General features: G+C 42.3%; 1 protein-coding gene across 1 annotated transcript in view; it reads left to right on the top strand.

Annotated features, from left to right (window-relative positions):
• The window catches only part of MMP24 (matrix metallopeptidase 24), a 165281-nt gene that overhangs the window by 129865 nt on the left and 18853 nt on the right, over positions 1-16563 (top strand). Inside the window, exon 5 of the mRNA XM_082271749.1 lies at positions 2192-2353. Coding sequence (XP_082127875.1) covers positions 2192-2353 — 162 coding nt within the window. The remainder of the gene's footprint in view (positions 1-2191; positions 2354-16563) is intronic.

Here is a 16563-nt window from a genome sequence, read left to right as displayed (position 1 = left end):
TGGTTGAGATATAGTGTCACTTCTCGTGCTGCATCTCTATTGCAAAATATTTCATTATGTATTTGTCTGCGGGGATCTTTAATTAGTGACAACAACAATAATCGCTCCACTCTTCTTCTCTGCTACAAAACCCCACACATCAAAATTTCATTGTTATGAGAAGAACTTATTGAAACTTATTGCACATTTCCTTTTTTCCTCCTTGGGAAAATAAAACATCGAGACAAAACTGATTCATAGAAACACTGACAAGTACAGCACTCTTGGTAATCCTTCAGGTGCTTCTCACAAAGCTCTGACATTTCAGTAGACTGAAGCATATTTATGAAACCTGGACCAATGTAAAAATAAGTGCCTGGAGCCACTAATCAGAGATGAATTCTCCGTGGTAATATCTGTAGAAGCAGAGCTGTCAGCAGAAGTGTGAGAATTTGGCACAGTTGCTCCCTTTGCAGGACCAAAAAAGTGTATAGAGAAAGGAGTTTGTTTAATATTAGATCTTAGTTTTGAGTATATGTTAGGTTAGTATAAGAGACCGGGGTTAGGGGTTTAGGACAGCTACGGAGCAGGAACCATGCACAGGAACAACGTGGTACCGGTTCAGGAGAGAAAGGCAGATCCAAAGAGCCTCAGCCCCCTCCCTAGCCTCTAAGCTAGTGGTTGCCAATGTATGAGCCAAAGGGGGCCTCAAAAACATAATAATATATGTAATGCTTGAGAGGACTGTCAGAAAGTGCAGACCTAATAGAGGAAATGAGGGTCAGAGAGTGTGGACCTGCTACATTTTTGGCCGGGGATATAATACAGAAGATAATACGAAACTGGAAACATGCGACCTGTTTGATTGCTTATGGCACCACTCAAAGTAGAGGTGAAAGCATATCCCTGTGTTCCAGATGGGACATGGGGGAACATGGGGTGCAGGCTTGTCCTGATACCAATCCAGGGGATTAAAATGTAAAGAGAAAAGGATGAGGAAAAATTGGGTTTTGGTGCCGCTCTGTGTGCAATATGCAACTAATGTAATTTGTCATATATCAAAAAAACACAATAAAAGTCCCAGACCATGACACTCCCACCACCATGCTTGACTGTAGGCAAGACACACCTTAGATTGTACGCTCCTTGAGGTCAGGGACTGATGTGAATGTGCAATGTATATGTAAAAGCGCTGCGTAAAATTGACAGCGATATATAAGAACCTGAAATAAAATAAAAAATAAAGACACACTTGTCTTTGTACTCCTCACCTGGTTGTCGCAAGACACGCTTGACACCATCTGAACCAAATACGTTTATCTTGGTCTCATCAGACCATAGGACATGGTTCCAGTAATCCATGTCCTTAGTCTGCTTGTCTTCAGCAAACTGTGGGCTTTTTTGTGCATCATCTTAAGAAGAGGCTTCCTTCTGGGACGACAGCCATGCAGACCAATTTGATGCAGTGTGCGGCGTATGGTCTGAGCACTAACAAGCTGATCCCCCCCCCCCCCCACCCCTTCAACATTGCTGGTAGCTCTCATACGTCTATTTCCCAAAGACAACCTCTGGATATGATGCTGAGCACGTGCACTTAACTTCTTTGGTCGACCATGGCGAGGCCTGTTCTGAGTGGAACCTGTCCTGTTAAACCGCTGTATGGTCTTGGCCACTGTGCTGCATCTCAGTTTCAGGGTCTTGGCAATCTTCTTAAAGCCTAGGTCATCTTTATGTAGAGCAAAAATTATTATTTTTTCCAAACCTCAGAGAGTTCTTTGCCATGAGGTGCCATGTTGAACTTCCAGTGACCAGTATGAGAGAGTGAGAGCGATAACACCAAATTTAACACACCTGCTCCCCATTCACACCTGAGACCTTGTAACACTAACGAGTCACATGACACCGGGGAGGGAAAATGGCTAATTGGGCCCTTTAGGGGTGTACTCATTTTTGTTGCAAGCGGGTTAGACATTAATGGCTGTTTGTTGAGTCATTTTGAGGGGAAAGCACATTTACACTGTTATACAAGCTGTACAATGACCAAGCCCACACGAGTGCCTTCAAGTATTTTTATTTTTCTTGAATATGCACATTTTATTATCCAAATAGCTGCCTCCTGTTCAATTTTGCTTCAATGTTCGCTGAGGTTAAAACATATGATAAGGTAACGACTGACTAATGTCTCATTTTCTGTATTTTTTTCCTTCTGCAGGTAACGACCTTTTCCTCGTTGCTGTCCATGAACTCGGTCACGCCTTGGGGTTGGAACATTCTAATGACCCCAGCGCTATTATGGCGCCATTCTACCAGTATATGGAAACGCACAACTTTAAGCTTCCACAAGATGACTTACAGGGAATTCAAAAGATTTATGGTGAGTTTTTTTTACATTATTGACGTGTTTCGAGGGGAGGTCCCCTCTTCCTCAGAGCCATTTGGCCAAATTTAGCTTTCACAAAGTAATGCGCAAGGCTGGTGCGCCCTCTGCTTTTATTTATTGTCCAGTGCGCCAACTGTTTTCTGAAGCCCAGATTCCTCTAATCAATTTACTAACCTCTGAAGTCTAGGGTTGTCTGATGAGTCGCCTATCTTCTGCAGTCTAGGGTTCGTCTGATGAGTCGGCTGTCTTCTGCAGTCTAGGGTTGTCTGATGAGTCGCCTATCTTCTGCAGTCTAGGGTTGTCTGATGAGCCGACTGTCTTCTGCAGTCTAGGGTTGTCTGATGAGCCGACTGTCTTCTGCAATCTAGGGTTCGTCTGATGAGTCGGCTGTCTTCTGCAGTCTAGGGTTCGTCTGATGAGTCGGCTGTCTTCTGCAGTCTAGGGTTGTCTGATGAGCTGACTGTCTTCTGCAGTCTAGGGTTGTCTGATGAGCCGACTGTCTTCTGCAATCTAGGGTTCGTCTGATGAGCCGACTGTCTTCTGCAATCTAGGGTTCGTCTGATGAGTCGGCTGTCTTCTGCAGTCTAGGGTTCGTCTGATGAGCCGACTGTCTTCTGCAATCTAGGGTTCGTCTGATGAGTCGGCTGTCTTCTGCAGTCTAGGGTTCGTCTGATGAGTCGGCTGTCTTCTGCAGTCTAGGGTTAGTCTGATGAGTCGGCTGTCTTCTGCAGTCTAGGGTTTTCTGATGAGTCGGCTGTCTTCTGCAGTCTAGGGTTCGTCTGATGAGTCGGCTGTCTTCTGCAGTCTAGGGTTCTTTGATGAGTCGGCTGTCTTCTGCAGTCTAGGGTTCTTTGATGAGTCGACTGTCTTATGTAGTCTAGGGTTGTCTGATGAGTCGACTATCTTATGTAGTCTAGGGTTGTCTGATGAGTCGACTGTCTTCTGAATTCTAGGGTTGTCTCATCAGTTGACCATCTTTTCAAGCTTAGGGTTGTCTAATGATTCAAATGTCTTGTGAAGTTTAGGGTTGCCTCATCAGTTGACCATTTTCTCAAGCTTAGACTTGTTTGATAATTCAAATGTCTTCTCAAGCCTAGGGTTGTCTGATCTTTCATCTTCTCAAACCTAGGCTTCTCTGATCAGTTAAATGTCTTCTCAAGCTTAGGGCTGTCTGATCAGTCAACTATCCTCTTAAGCTTGTGATTATCTAGGTAACTAGTTGACTGTCTTTTCAAACTTGAGGTTGTTAGATCGTTAGACCGTTTTCTCATGCCTAGGGCTGTATGATCAGTCTGGGTGGGCTTTAAGCTGAATACACACTATACAACTTTTGTTGTTAGATTTCCTTTAGATTTACCTTCAACTATATAGTGCAAGAGCCTGCCTGATTCCATACAAATTGAAAGTGTTTAGGTCTGACCTCATATTATATGGTTTTGGTAAGTCTAAAGGAAAAAATCGAAAGAAAATTGCATAGTGTACCTTAGATTGTAAGCTCCTTGAGGGCAGGGACTGATGTGAATGTGCAATGTATATGTAAAGCGCTGCGTAAATTGACAGCGCTATATACGTACCTGAAATAAATGAATAAAAATAGTGTGTATCCAGCTTTAGGCTCCAAACACTGAATTATCTGCTCTGGACAATTTAACCCTTTAACCTCCCTGGCGGTATGATTATGTCAGGAATTACATACCAAAAGCGGTACAATTTTTTTCATGGAAATTTGGCGTTATGTATTATAGGCCTACAATTCTTAGTAATTACTGACTTAAATCTGACCAAAACAAGACTCTAGTAGACATCCCAGATGTGATAAATTTGAAACACAAACGCATGAATTATAATCGAATCAATAATATTATTTTATTATATAATATATAATATATATAATAAAATTATATTATTGATTAGATTATAATTCATGCGTTATATATTATATATATATGTGTGTGTGTGTGTGTATACATATATATATATAATATATAATTATAATCGAATCAATAATATAATTTTATATATATATATATAATATAATATAAAATGTGTTATGTGTTTGTGTTTGTGTTTTGTGCAACGTAAGTTTGAATTTCCCTCCCTAGTTCCGCTCCCATGCAGAATTGCTGCTGCAGGGAACGGAACTAGGAAGTCATCAGACCGACAGACGAGCGGCCGGGACTCTCGGCTGGCGGTCACAGCAATGAGAGATCATCTCTGGATCGCCAGGAGAAGGTAAGAGACACCGCTGCGATCTCTGCACATCTACCCCGAGCGTGACTCGGGGATACCGATCCTGGACTAAAAAATCCATCCCGAGTCACGCTCAGGATTACCGCCAGGGAGGTTAAAGTGATACTAAACACACACTGTTTCATTTACATTACCCCTTCTCTTTCTGTATATGGATGATGGCACTGTAATTATTTTAATTAAAATAAAAAAAAAAATCTAACTGACTTGGTCGCCTGACAAGTAGCAGTCCATGCTGTGCAATGGAACCGTTCTAATAGGAGCGACTCAAGTCGCTCCAACTTAGAAAAAGGTTCCTGCACCTTTTTTTTGCAAAGTCGGAGCGACTTACATTGACTTCCATTATGTGAAGTCGTTGCAAGCCGCGCCGAAGTCGTGGTGCACGGGCGACGGCATTAATCGCCCGAAGTCGGGTCGGATCAGTGTGAACCGACACTTAAATGCTCATACAAATATATGCTTGGATTTTGCTTCTAATCCCCTTGTGGAGGCGCCTTTTGTGGATGGACATTTTTTGGTTACACAACCTATCCCATTGCTATAATCTTTTAATATGGACTATAAACTGAAGGACTTATGAATAAATGGTTGTGGAAGGAATCATCTGAGTTTTCATTATTTCTTATGGGGAAATTTGCTTTGATATAAGAGTGCTTTGGATTACAAGCATGTTTCCAGAACGAATTATGCTCCCAATCCAAGGTTTTACTGTACATACAAAAAATATATAGAAAAAAAATATAGAAAATATATATATATATATATATATATATATATATATATATATAAAATAATGTGAAAAAAATGTGAAAAAAAATTGGAGCACATTTATCCACTTATTTTTCGGCACTGGGAAGATACAATCAATTTGTTCACCATTGCTCAATAGTGTCTGTACTTAAGAGAAGTAAGATATATTATTTGGATTTTCACTTTAATATTTTCTTGCACTGTCTTTAGCGCTGTTTTTTTTTTTTTTTTTTGTAAAATATATATAAAATAAATTAAAATAAAGAATATAATTAACAATAAATATAAAATATATAATGGACGAAAAACGAAAAATATAATAATAAAACATACTAAGAATTAATAAGAAGTATTAGATAAAATGGAGTGTACCCATAGTCACTAATAATGAGAACATAATATAATATGGGACTGGAGAAAACCTTACTTGATAATAAATAAATATGTGAGTGGACAATGTATACACATAGGTGTGCACAGCCTATTGCATTAGGGTGTGCACCTCAAAGCTCAAACACATATGTGTGTATATATATATATATATATATATATATGTATATGTGTATATATATATATATATATATATATGTATATATATATATACTGATGGTGTCAGTAAAGCAGTGAACAGTGTCAGTAAGGCAGAGATTGGTGTATTTTTTATTTGTATTATTTTATTTTTTATTCTTTTTTTACCCTTTTTTTTTTTTTTTTTTAATTTTTACACATTTTTTATGGGGCCCATTAGGGGACTTTGGTAAAATATCAGGGGTTTAAGCAGGGGGAATCTGCGCCACCCAGAGTGATTAGGGTGTGCCCAGGCACACCTGGCACACCCTGTGCGCACGCCTATGTGTACACACACATATATTCACAAATTATACGTATATATATGTGTATGCTCATGCATATACGTGTTTGTATAATTGGTACCATGACTGTTCTACCAGGCGAGGGACATCTGCTCCAAAACCACCGGTGCTCTTTACCTGTCACTCCTGTCAGCCGGATTTCTGCACCAATCTTTGCTTTTAAGCTGATAACTGCGCTAATTTGAAAACCTCAATAAAGTCTGAGTGGCGTCTGAATGTGGCGGCTGCAGGTGACATTTTCTAAAGGGTTTAGTGTTACCGGAGCTGTCTGGGTGGCAGCTAATTGCCAGGCTGCTCCCACTCCAACATCTGCTGTCAGAAGCCCGGCATTAAAAATGTGATGTTCTGCAAACTTCTAGAGCCGAGCTGTAATTCTTCACTAAATTAAAGGAACTCTGACCTAATTTTTTTTTTCAAGCATCTCCCCTTATGAATTATTTATTAGGCTTATAAGGATACAGAACAAAATTTGTACAGAAAGGTAGCCTGTAGATTATGTGACAACGCTTGATGTGTACAGCTCATTCCAGGCCCAAACCGCGTTCACAGAACACCTTGTTGCACTAAACTAGATTTAGAAAGCTTCGCCCTTCACGACCAATCAGAATCTAGCTGCCACTTTTCCACCTTTGATGGAAAGCTAACCTATTTTTCAATTGCTTTATTTTTATTTATTTTCTACTTATCAGCCAATGAGAGTTAGCCCTGGTTCACACTGCTGCAACTTATAATGCGACTTTCTGCGACATAAAGTCGCATGACACGTCAAATCACATTCATTTTAATGGGTGCCGTCTTAATTGCTGCAAATCAAGCCGCAGCAATAGAAAAAAAAAAGCAGTTCCTGCACTATTTTTCTTCATCTTCCTTGCGACATGAGTGACACAGAGGGGTTGATTTACTAAAGGCAAATAGGCTGTGTACTTTGCAAAGTGCAGTTGCATCCTGCAAGTGCAGCTGTTCCAGAGCTTACTAAATGCAGTAAAGCTTTACTTTGCAAAAAATACCCAATCACATGCAAGGAAAATAAAAGAAAACAACATTTTTGCTTGCAGATGATTGGATGATGGACGTCTGCTCATTTACTAAGCTCTGGGGCAACTGCACTTGCAAAAGTTCAAAATCTATTTGCCTTAAAGCGAAGTTTCACCCAAAAGTGAAACTTCCGCTTTAAATACTGCTGACCCGCTGACATGCCACATTTGGAATGTCTTTTTTTTTTTTTTTGGGGGGGGGGTAGGAGCGGGTACCCACTCCCACTTCCACTCGGGCCTCCTAGGCGGCTTGAGCGGAAGTTCCCCTTTCCCCCTCCCTCCATGCAATCTTCTGGGACACGTCACAGGTCCCAGAAGATTGCCCGGCCTTTCGCGACTCGCACATGCGCAGTGCGCACCCAGCTGTCACAGCCAGGCGCCCATACTAGAGATGCCGGCGCTACCGAGAGGAGAGGGAGAGGAGCGAGGCTTTGGGGGGGGGGGGGGGGGCGAATCGCTGGATCGTGGGACAGGTGAGTTGTGTGTTTATTAAGAGTCAGCAGCTACACTTTTTGTTGCTGCTGACTTTTAATAAACACAAAATTGAGTGGAAGTAAATCAACCCCTTAGTCCTAACTTTGCGACTTTGGCTGCGACTTCAGAGGGTTTTGTTAGTTCAGTTATATGCGTCACACTCTGTATTGTTATGAGTCGCAAAACATCAAAGTCACACGAAAGTCGCATTGAAGTCACAAACAAGCCACAATGCAAAGTCGCACGGCTTTGGGATTGCAGCAGTGTGAACCGAGCCTTAATGAAATTTTTCGCTTTGCCTTTATTGCTTCTCCCCTTCACTGCACTCCCCTGCTTCTCCATTCATCTTGTTACCTGGGTATGGGGGGCATGTAACCCCCCCCCCCTTCCTTTACTCCCAGCTACTGAAGTTTGAATTCAGGTCCAGTTCAATTCATATGACCCCCCCCCCCCCTTCCCTTACTCCCAGCTAGTGAAATTTGAATTCAGGTCCGATTCAAATGTAACCTAGATTCCTGAAATGCAAATATGGCAAATTTTTTATTTTTTTTCTGTCGCTGGTGAGGTCAGTATCAGTTAATCAGTTCCCCTCAGTTAAGCCCCGTACACACGTACCGACTGTCGGTCGTAAATATTCGGCCGACGACCGATCAGCCGATTTTCGGCTTGTTAGTATGATGTTTCCGACAGCGCACTTTCGGCCGAACAGAATCTGTCGTGCAAGCATTAAAATTTTTGTAGGCCACCACCAGAACGGCCGATTGTTCCTCAGTCAGTACAGATTTCGGCCGACAGACAGCAGATTAGCAAGACTGGGCATGCTCAGAAAAGAAAAAAGACAAGGAAAGTTAACCATCACATGACATCACTTCTGCAGTCGGCTGTTGTTGGCCGACAAAATTCGTGTGCAGTCTTTTGCAGTTTTCAACAGACACGACAGCCCTCGGACAAAAGACGGCCGATCGTTCGGCCGACGATCGTTACGTGTGTACGGGGCTTAAGTGTCAGATTTTCCACTGCACTATTGCAGGCCCATTATGACTTCTTGATCGCCACTATTAGTAGTATAAAAAAATAAAACTTTGAGTATATATCCCACAATATTTTTAACATTTTTTTATATGAAATTCCCCCCAAAAAAGATGTAAAAACCAATTTTTTTTAAAATTTTTGGCCAATTTGTTTTCTGCTACCCATGTTTGGTAAAAAAAATCGCAATAAGCGTATTTTGATTGGTTTGCGCAAAAGTTATTGCGTTTACTAACTAAGGGAAAGATTTCTGTCATTTTTGGTGTTTTTTTTTTAACGAGTAATGGCGGCGATCTGCGATTTTTTTTGCGGGACTGCGACATTGCGGCAGACAGATCGGACCCTTGACTGACATTTTTGACACTTTTGGGGGTACCAGTGACATTACTGCAGTAATCAGTGCTATAAAAATGCACTGTTACTGTAAAAATGACACTGGCAGGGAAGGGGTTAATTTTATTGGAGAGGGAGGGGTTAATGTATGCCTGGTGCTTACTAACGTGTGGGGGGGGGGGGGGAGGTGACTGAGTGAGCCAGGGACAGATCGGATGTTCAGCTATGCTGAACACTCCGATCTGTCACTCCTTGTCACTTAGGAGATCCGCCCGCTCTGTTTACACAGGCGGGCGGATCTCCAAACTCGATTCCCCGATGATTGGGGCAGAGCAGCGGCGATCGCCGCCTCTCCTCCCCTGGCCGGACTCCTGCTGTGAATGAAAACAGCGGGAGCGCACCTCCGGCCACGCGCCGCCTACAGGGGGAGGAGTCTAGCGACGTAGGTCTACGTCGCTAGACGATAACGGGCCACTGTGCCGCAGTAGCAGCACAGTGGCTAGTGTTAAAGTGGTTAAATATGCAGCAGATCACAGATAGGATGGATTATGGCCATAAATGATGGCAGCTTGTCTTGAGTTGAACTTCATTATGTCGGTCACTCACTCACCTGGTCACTATGTTTTAGCAGCAGCCAGCAGATCATCATAGTGCTTGAACACAGCAGATCACAGATCGGATGGATTATGGCCATAAATGATGGCAGCTTGCCTTACCTTGAACTTCATTATGTTGGTCACTCACCGGTCAGTATGTTTTAGCAGCAGATCATCATCATCATCATCATAGTGCTTGTTGTCTCACTCTCACTCTCTCAACAGACAGTGTCAGTCATGTGAAGTAACTGTATTCCTCCTCCTCTGCTCTGTGTGTGCAAGCCAGGGCCCAGCCCAGGGCCACTCCCCAGACAGATTTGGGCTTGCAAGGACCCCCTGTGTTTTGAGTACAGACAGTATACATGTCCTTCTAGTGGGTCCCCCCTGTTTCATCTTTCATGCACTGGGGAGAGAAATATAAAAAATGCCATCCAGACCGTCTCTCTGCGTTATTCCCAGGCCGCCGATCCCCTGCAGAAGGATGACAGACAGCAGTGCAGAGACAGAGCTGTCAGTTCCCCATGCATCTCTATGGGGGAATCGGATGGGAACAGACTGTCGGTCCGTTCTCATCCGATCCGCTGGATGGATGGCAAATAGGGTTTCCATCGGTCCAGATTTGATGGATCGGATATCAGCGGACATGTCTCTGCTGACATCTGATGCCCCATAGAGATGCATGGGGGGACTGTTCAGATCCGCCAAAAAAACGGACAGGCGGATCTGAACGGACCCCCCATGCATCCCTATGGGGCATCGGATGTACATGTCCGCTGACATCCGATCCATCAAATCTGGGCAGATGGAAACCCTATTTCCAGTGGATCGGATCGGATGAGAACTGAGCGACGGTCCGTTCCCATCCGATTTCCCCATAGAGATGTATGGGGACCTGACAGCTGTGTCAGGGCCAGATTAACATAGGGGCTATTGGAGCTGCAGCTCCAGGCCCCTACCTTAATATAGGCCCCGGGTTGGCCATATTCACTGTTACCGCTCTTCTGTCACTTGTAAACACAGAAGTCTGGCTTCTATGCTCGCTTCCCCAGGCAGCTCCCTCAGAACCTCCCCACACAGCACGAAGGCCGGACAAGGAGGGACAGTTGCCGATGCATGGATGTGTTTATGGGCTTCAGAGACAGCATCCCATGTTGAATTAGGCATGCATGGCTGCACCCTTCCTCCTCTGGGTGCATGCCAAGGCATGGCCCTTAAGGCCCTTCAAAATCCTCAGCACCAAGCCCATGATGCTCTTAATCCGGCCCTGAGCTGTGTCTCCGCACACAGCATGGAGAACAGCTGTCATCCTCCTGCTCAGCAGGGGATCGGCAGATCGATCCCCTGCTGAGATAAACTGAGTCCGTCCGATGGACGGACAGTGTGAAAGGGCCCTTAGTGTCAGTGTGAATTTGCTGTTCCTCCTCTGTGTGCAAGGGCCACTCCCCAGACATTTATATGAGTTACCGCACCGGGTGACACCAACCCTAGTGACGCCACTGTGTTGGTGCTATATGAATCCTGTGTAATAATAATAATAATCTCTCCTTGTGAAAATGCCAACTGCCTGGCTGTCACATTGATCCTCTGACTTCAGTGCTTTCTGAGCCTGACTTGGAACAAATATGCAGAACCTTTTACCTAAAAATGATGCTTAGAAACGAGAAGATACAATAATTTACATGAAAATGATATCGTGTTATCTTTGTTGATATGATTTGGTATGATATCTTAGTTTTAGATTATATTTATATATCAATATATGTATGTATGTATGTATATATATATAAATATATATATATATATATATATATTTTTTTTTATATTCCCTTCTAGATTGCAAGCTCTAAGGAGCATGGCCCTCTAATTTATATATATCAATTCTAATCCCTTCTGTATTGAATTGTATTGTAACTGTATTGTCTTCCCTCATATTGTAAAGTGCTACGCAAACTGTTGGCGCTATATAAATCCTGTATAATAATAATAATTATATTTTCCTAAGCCTATTTAGGTTAGTTATTACTCGTTGAAAAATGCAGCGTAGGAAAGTGAGACCTCTTGTGGCCCTGCAAGGAATTACAGCAAAATATGGTCTACCTACAGACCCAAGTTTGAAACCTTCCCTCCGTCCACCTTGCTTGTGCGGATGGGGGAGTCAATTGTTTTTTTGTTTGTTTTTTCCAGCCCACCAGCTGAATGAAAGAAAAAATGAACCGTCTATACCCAGCCTTAGTGTACATATACACAGCATGCAAATATGCTCTGAACCATTCGCCTACAATTTCTGCCTATCTGTGTGTCTATGGGACTTGCTGCAAAATGTAATAATAATTTTGCAATAGTTCACAACACACTGTTCAGGGTACTATTTCTAATATACAGATCATAACTAGGGACCATGGGGCCCTGTGGCAAAAGTTTGATGTGACCACCCGGTGTCCTCTATCTGTAGCAGTGCCACTGTGACAATACCATCACCGATCCTGACATAAAGGGGCTGGTTTACTAAAGGCAAATAGCATGTGCAGTTGCTCCAGAGCTTAGTAAATGGGATAACGCTTTACTATACAAAGAATACCCAATCACGTGCAGGAAAAAAAAAAAAACGCATTTTGCTTGCACATGATTGGATTGAAGTCAACAGAGCTTCCCTTCCTTTATCCTGATGATTCTACACTGCAGATTTCACAGTTTAATTTGACTCAGCAGCTTTCACCCCAGGCCCCATAGCAGCCTCGTAGGCTGTTATGGCTATAGTATCTGCTAATATATACTGCAGAGCCTCGTAGGCTGCTATGGCTATAGTATCTGCTAATATATACTGTAGGGCCTCGTAGGCTGCTATGGCTATAGTATCTGCTAATATATACTGTAGGGCCTCGAAGGCTGCTACGGCTATAGTATCTGCTAATATATACTGTAGGGCCTCGTAGGCTGCTATGGCTATAGTATCTGCTAATATATACTGTAGGGCCTCGTAGGCTGCTATGGCTATAGTATCTGCTAATATATACTGTAGGGCCTCGTAGGCTGCTATGGCTATAGTATCTGCTAATATATACTGTAGGGCCTCGTAGGCTGCTACGGCTATAGTATCTGCTAATATATACTGTAGGGCCTCGTAGGCTGCTACGGCTATAGTATCTGCTAATATATACTGTAGGGCCTCGTAGGCTGCTATGGCTATAGTATCTGCTAATATATACTGTAGGGCCTCGTAGGCTGTTATGGCTATAGTATCTGCTAATATATACTGTAGGGCCTCGTAGGCTGTTATGGCTATAGTATCTGCTAATATATACTGTAGGGCCTCGTAGGCTGCTATGGCTATAGTATCTGCTAATATATACTGTAGGGCCTCGTAGGCTGCTATGGCTATAGTATCTGCTAACATATTCTGTAGGGCCTCGTAGGCTGCTACGGCTATAGTATCTGCTAATATATACTGTAGGGCCTCGTAGGCTGCTACGGCTATAGTATCTGCTAATATATACTGTAGGGTCCCGTAGGCTGGTACGGCTATAGTATCTGCTAATATATACTGTAGGGCCTCGTAGGCTGCTATGGCTAGAGTATCTAATAATATATACTGTAGGGCCTTGTAGACTGCTACGGCTATAGTATCTGCTAATATATACTGTAGGGTCCCGTAGGCTGCTACGGCTATAGTATCTGCTAATATATACTGTAGGGCCTCGTAGGCTGCTATGGCTAGAGTATCTAATAATATATACTGTAGGGCCTCGTTGGCTGCTATGGCTATAGTATCTACTAATATATACTGTAGGGCCTCGTAGGCTGCTCCGGCTATAGTGTCTGCTAATATATACTGTAGGGCCTCGTAGGCTGCTACTGCTATAGTATCTGCTAATACCAGAGATGTATAGTAACGAAGTAGAACTACTTAAGTACTGTACTTAAGTACCGAAATGCGGTATCTGTACTTTCCTAGAGTAGAATTTTTTTCTCCTACTTCTACTTTTACTTCACTACATTTTTTCGATGATTTCAATACTTCTACTCAAGTATTTTTTTTTGTGCTGCATAGTTACTCGTTACTTTTAAAAAAATTACCACTGCCAGAACAGTAGATGGCAGGTTACATAAAGCTCAAAAAAATGTGTATAATGTCATTTGTAAATCAGCGCATACGAAAATAAAGGCTGTGTATAATAAAAGCTGCTATACCAAATCTTTCCAATAAAAAGAAAATATGAAACAAACAAATAAATGGTGCTACAGCGCTTAAAGTGCATCAAGAAACTACTAACAAACACAGGTTAATCATTTGAATAAATCATTTGAAATAATAAAAAACAATATGATGTTCAAACTTTTGACTTCTTTCTTTAATAACTACATAACACAGTACTTGTACTTCTACTTTCAGTACTTGAGTAGAATTTTTTTTCAAAACTACTGGTACTTTTTACTTTTAGTACTTAAGTAGCAAATGTTTTGAAAAAACTACTTGCAATACTTAAGTAAAAAAAATGTTGAATACTTTAGTACTTCTACTTAAGTAACTTTTTCTGCGAGCACTTGTACTTTTACTCAAGTAGAAATTTTGAGTACTTTATACAAGTCTGGCTAATACAGTATATACTGTAGAGCCTCGTAGGCTGCTATGGCTATAGTATCTGCTAATATATACTGTAGGGCCTCGTAGGCTGCTACAGCTATAGTATCTGCTAATATATACTGTAGGGCCTCGTAGGCTGCTACGGCTATAGTATCTGCTAATATATACTGTAGGGCCTTGTAGGCTGCTACGGCTATAGTATCTGCTGATATATACTGTAGGGCCTCGTAGGCTGCTATGGCTTTAGTATCTGCTAATATATACTGTAGGGCCTCGTAGGCTGCTATGGCTATATTATCTGCTAATATATACTGTAGGGCCTCGTAGGCTGCTATGGCTTTAGTATCTGCTAATATATATTGTAGGGCCTCGTAGGCTGCTATGGCTAGAGTATCTACTAATATATACTGTAGGGCCTCGTAGGCTGCTACGGCTAAAGTATATGCTAATATATACTGTAGGGCCTCGTAGGCTGTTATGGCTATAGTATCTACTAATATATACTGTAGGGCCTCGTAGGCTGCTACGGCTATAGTATCTGCTAATATATACTGTAGGGCCTCGTAGGCTGCTATGGCTAGAGTATCTAATAATATATACTGTAGGGCCTCGTAGGCTGCTACGGCTATAGTATCTACTAATATATACTGTAGGGCCTCGTAGGCTACTACGGCTATAGTATCTGCTAATATATACTGTAGGGCCTCGTAGGCTGCTACGGCTATAGTATATGCTAATATATACTGTAGGACCTCGTAGGCTGTTATGGATATAGTATCTACTAATATATACTGTAGGGCCTCGTAGGCTGTTATGGTTATATTATCTGCTAATATATACTGTAGGATCTCGTAGGCTGCTATGGCTATAGTATCTGCTAATATATACTGTAGGGCCTCGTAGGCTGCTATGGCTATAGTATCTGCTATAGTAGGTCTGGAAGTGATTAAAGTGGAACTTTAGTCAGAAAATGAAGTCCTGCTGGATCACATCAGGTTGGCCCCTTCTGCAGGTATAGATATGTAAAACATTAAAAATAAGCGCCTGTACTGTGTAAAATCCAGTAATACACGGGTTCCCCCTGCTCTGCACATGCTCAGTTGCTTTCCATTTTTAGGCACTGCTGAGTTTGTAGAGGCCGATTGGCTGACAGCTTTAGCCGTTGTTCACATCGGGCTCATTTGACATGTCATATCGCATGCCAAATCGGAGCCCATTGCCGGCAACGGCGCCCTCCAACCCACTGACTTTGCTGCGCCGCACCGATTTCCACAGATGTCTGTGAAATCGCCCCAGAAGACTAAAAAGCCGGTTTGAAATTGTGTGATTTCAGCGATTTTAAACCCGCCCTCAGTGTGAACGAGGGCTTAAAGCAGAATTAAACTCTCCTATCCTTTACAGCCAAGAAAGCTGCTTTTGTTGGATCTGTAACTACCATGGTGCTGCACATGTGATCAGTTATGACACCAGCCATTTGATGGTTTGACAGTTTGGTTGAGGACACAAGCAAATGTGACAGTTAGCAATCCCAGCATTCCAGGAATGAAACAATTTTTTTAAACCTTAAAATTGTTGAGTTTAGTTCTGCTTTATGATTTACTGCTTTTCAGGGGTTCTGGGCTTCAGCAAAATGGCAGCCTACAGCAAGAAGAAACAGGAGCAATGCAGGAGGCAATTTACAGCACTCACTTATTTTATGCCACCAAAATAAGTGTGTGCTGTATATTGCCTCCTGCATTGCTCCTGTTTCTTCTTGCTGGAGGCTGCCATTTTGCTGAAGCCCAGAACCCCTGAGAAGCAGTAAATCCTAAAGCAGGACTAAACCCAATGATTTAACGGTTTAAAATGTGGAATGTATGTTCCTTGCTAAAGAACATTATTTTTTTATCAAGTTGTTATGGGTAAAGCCTTGCTTGAGGGTCTTTTTTGGTCAGGGCTGTCAGTCGTATTGTTATTGTATTTATCCTGTGTGTCCCCACATTGTATAGCACTATAGAAGATCAATACCAACAATGGTAGCAGTAATTGTAATTTGAATTGATGTGTTTAGCATTTTTTTTTTACTGAGCAGTAGTTCTTCGGGAATGCCATGGGACATAGGTGAATGCACATAAATCGTATCGGAATACTGATATCGGAGAAAAAAATTACGTTGGCAGCATTGCTTCTTATTTCCTACTACTTCCAGATCTGGGAAGCCTGGCACTTTCAGTAGTTGCATTGGTGGGCACGCACCGTCGTATGCCTCGCATGTAATCCAACGTGACTGCCAACGCAGCCAGCC

This window comes from Pelophylax lessonae (assembly GCF_965119305.1).
Source record: "Pelophylax lessonae genome assembly, chromosome: 11".
In the NCBI taxonomy this organism is placed as follows: Eukaryota; Metazoa; Chordata; class Amphibia; order Anura; family Ranidae; genus Pelophylax; species Pelophylax lessonae.
This window is presented reverse-complemented; position numbering and strand designations above follow the sequence as displayed.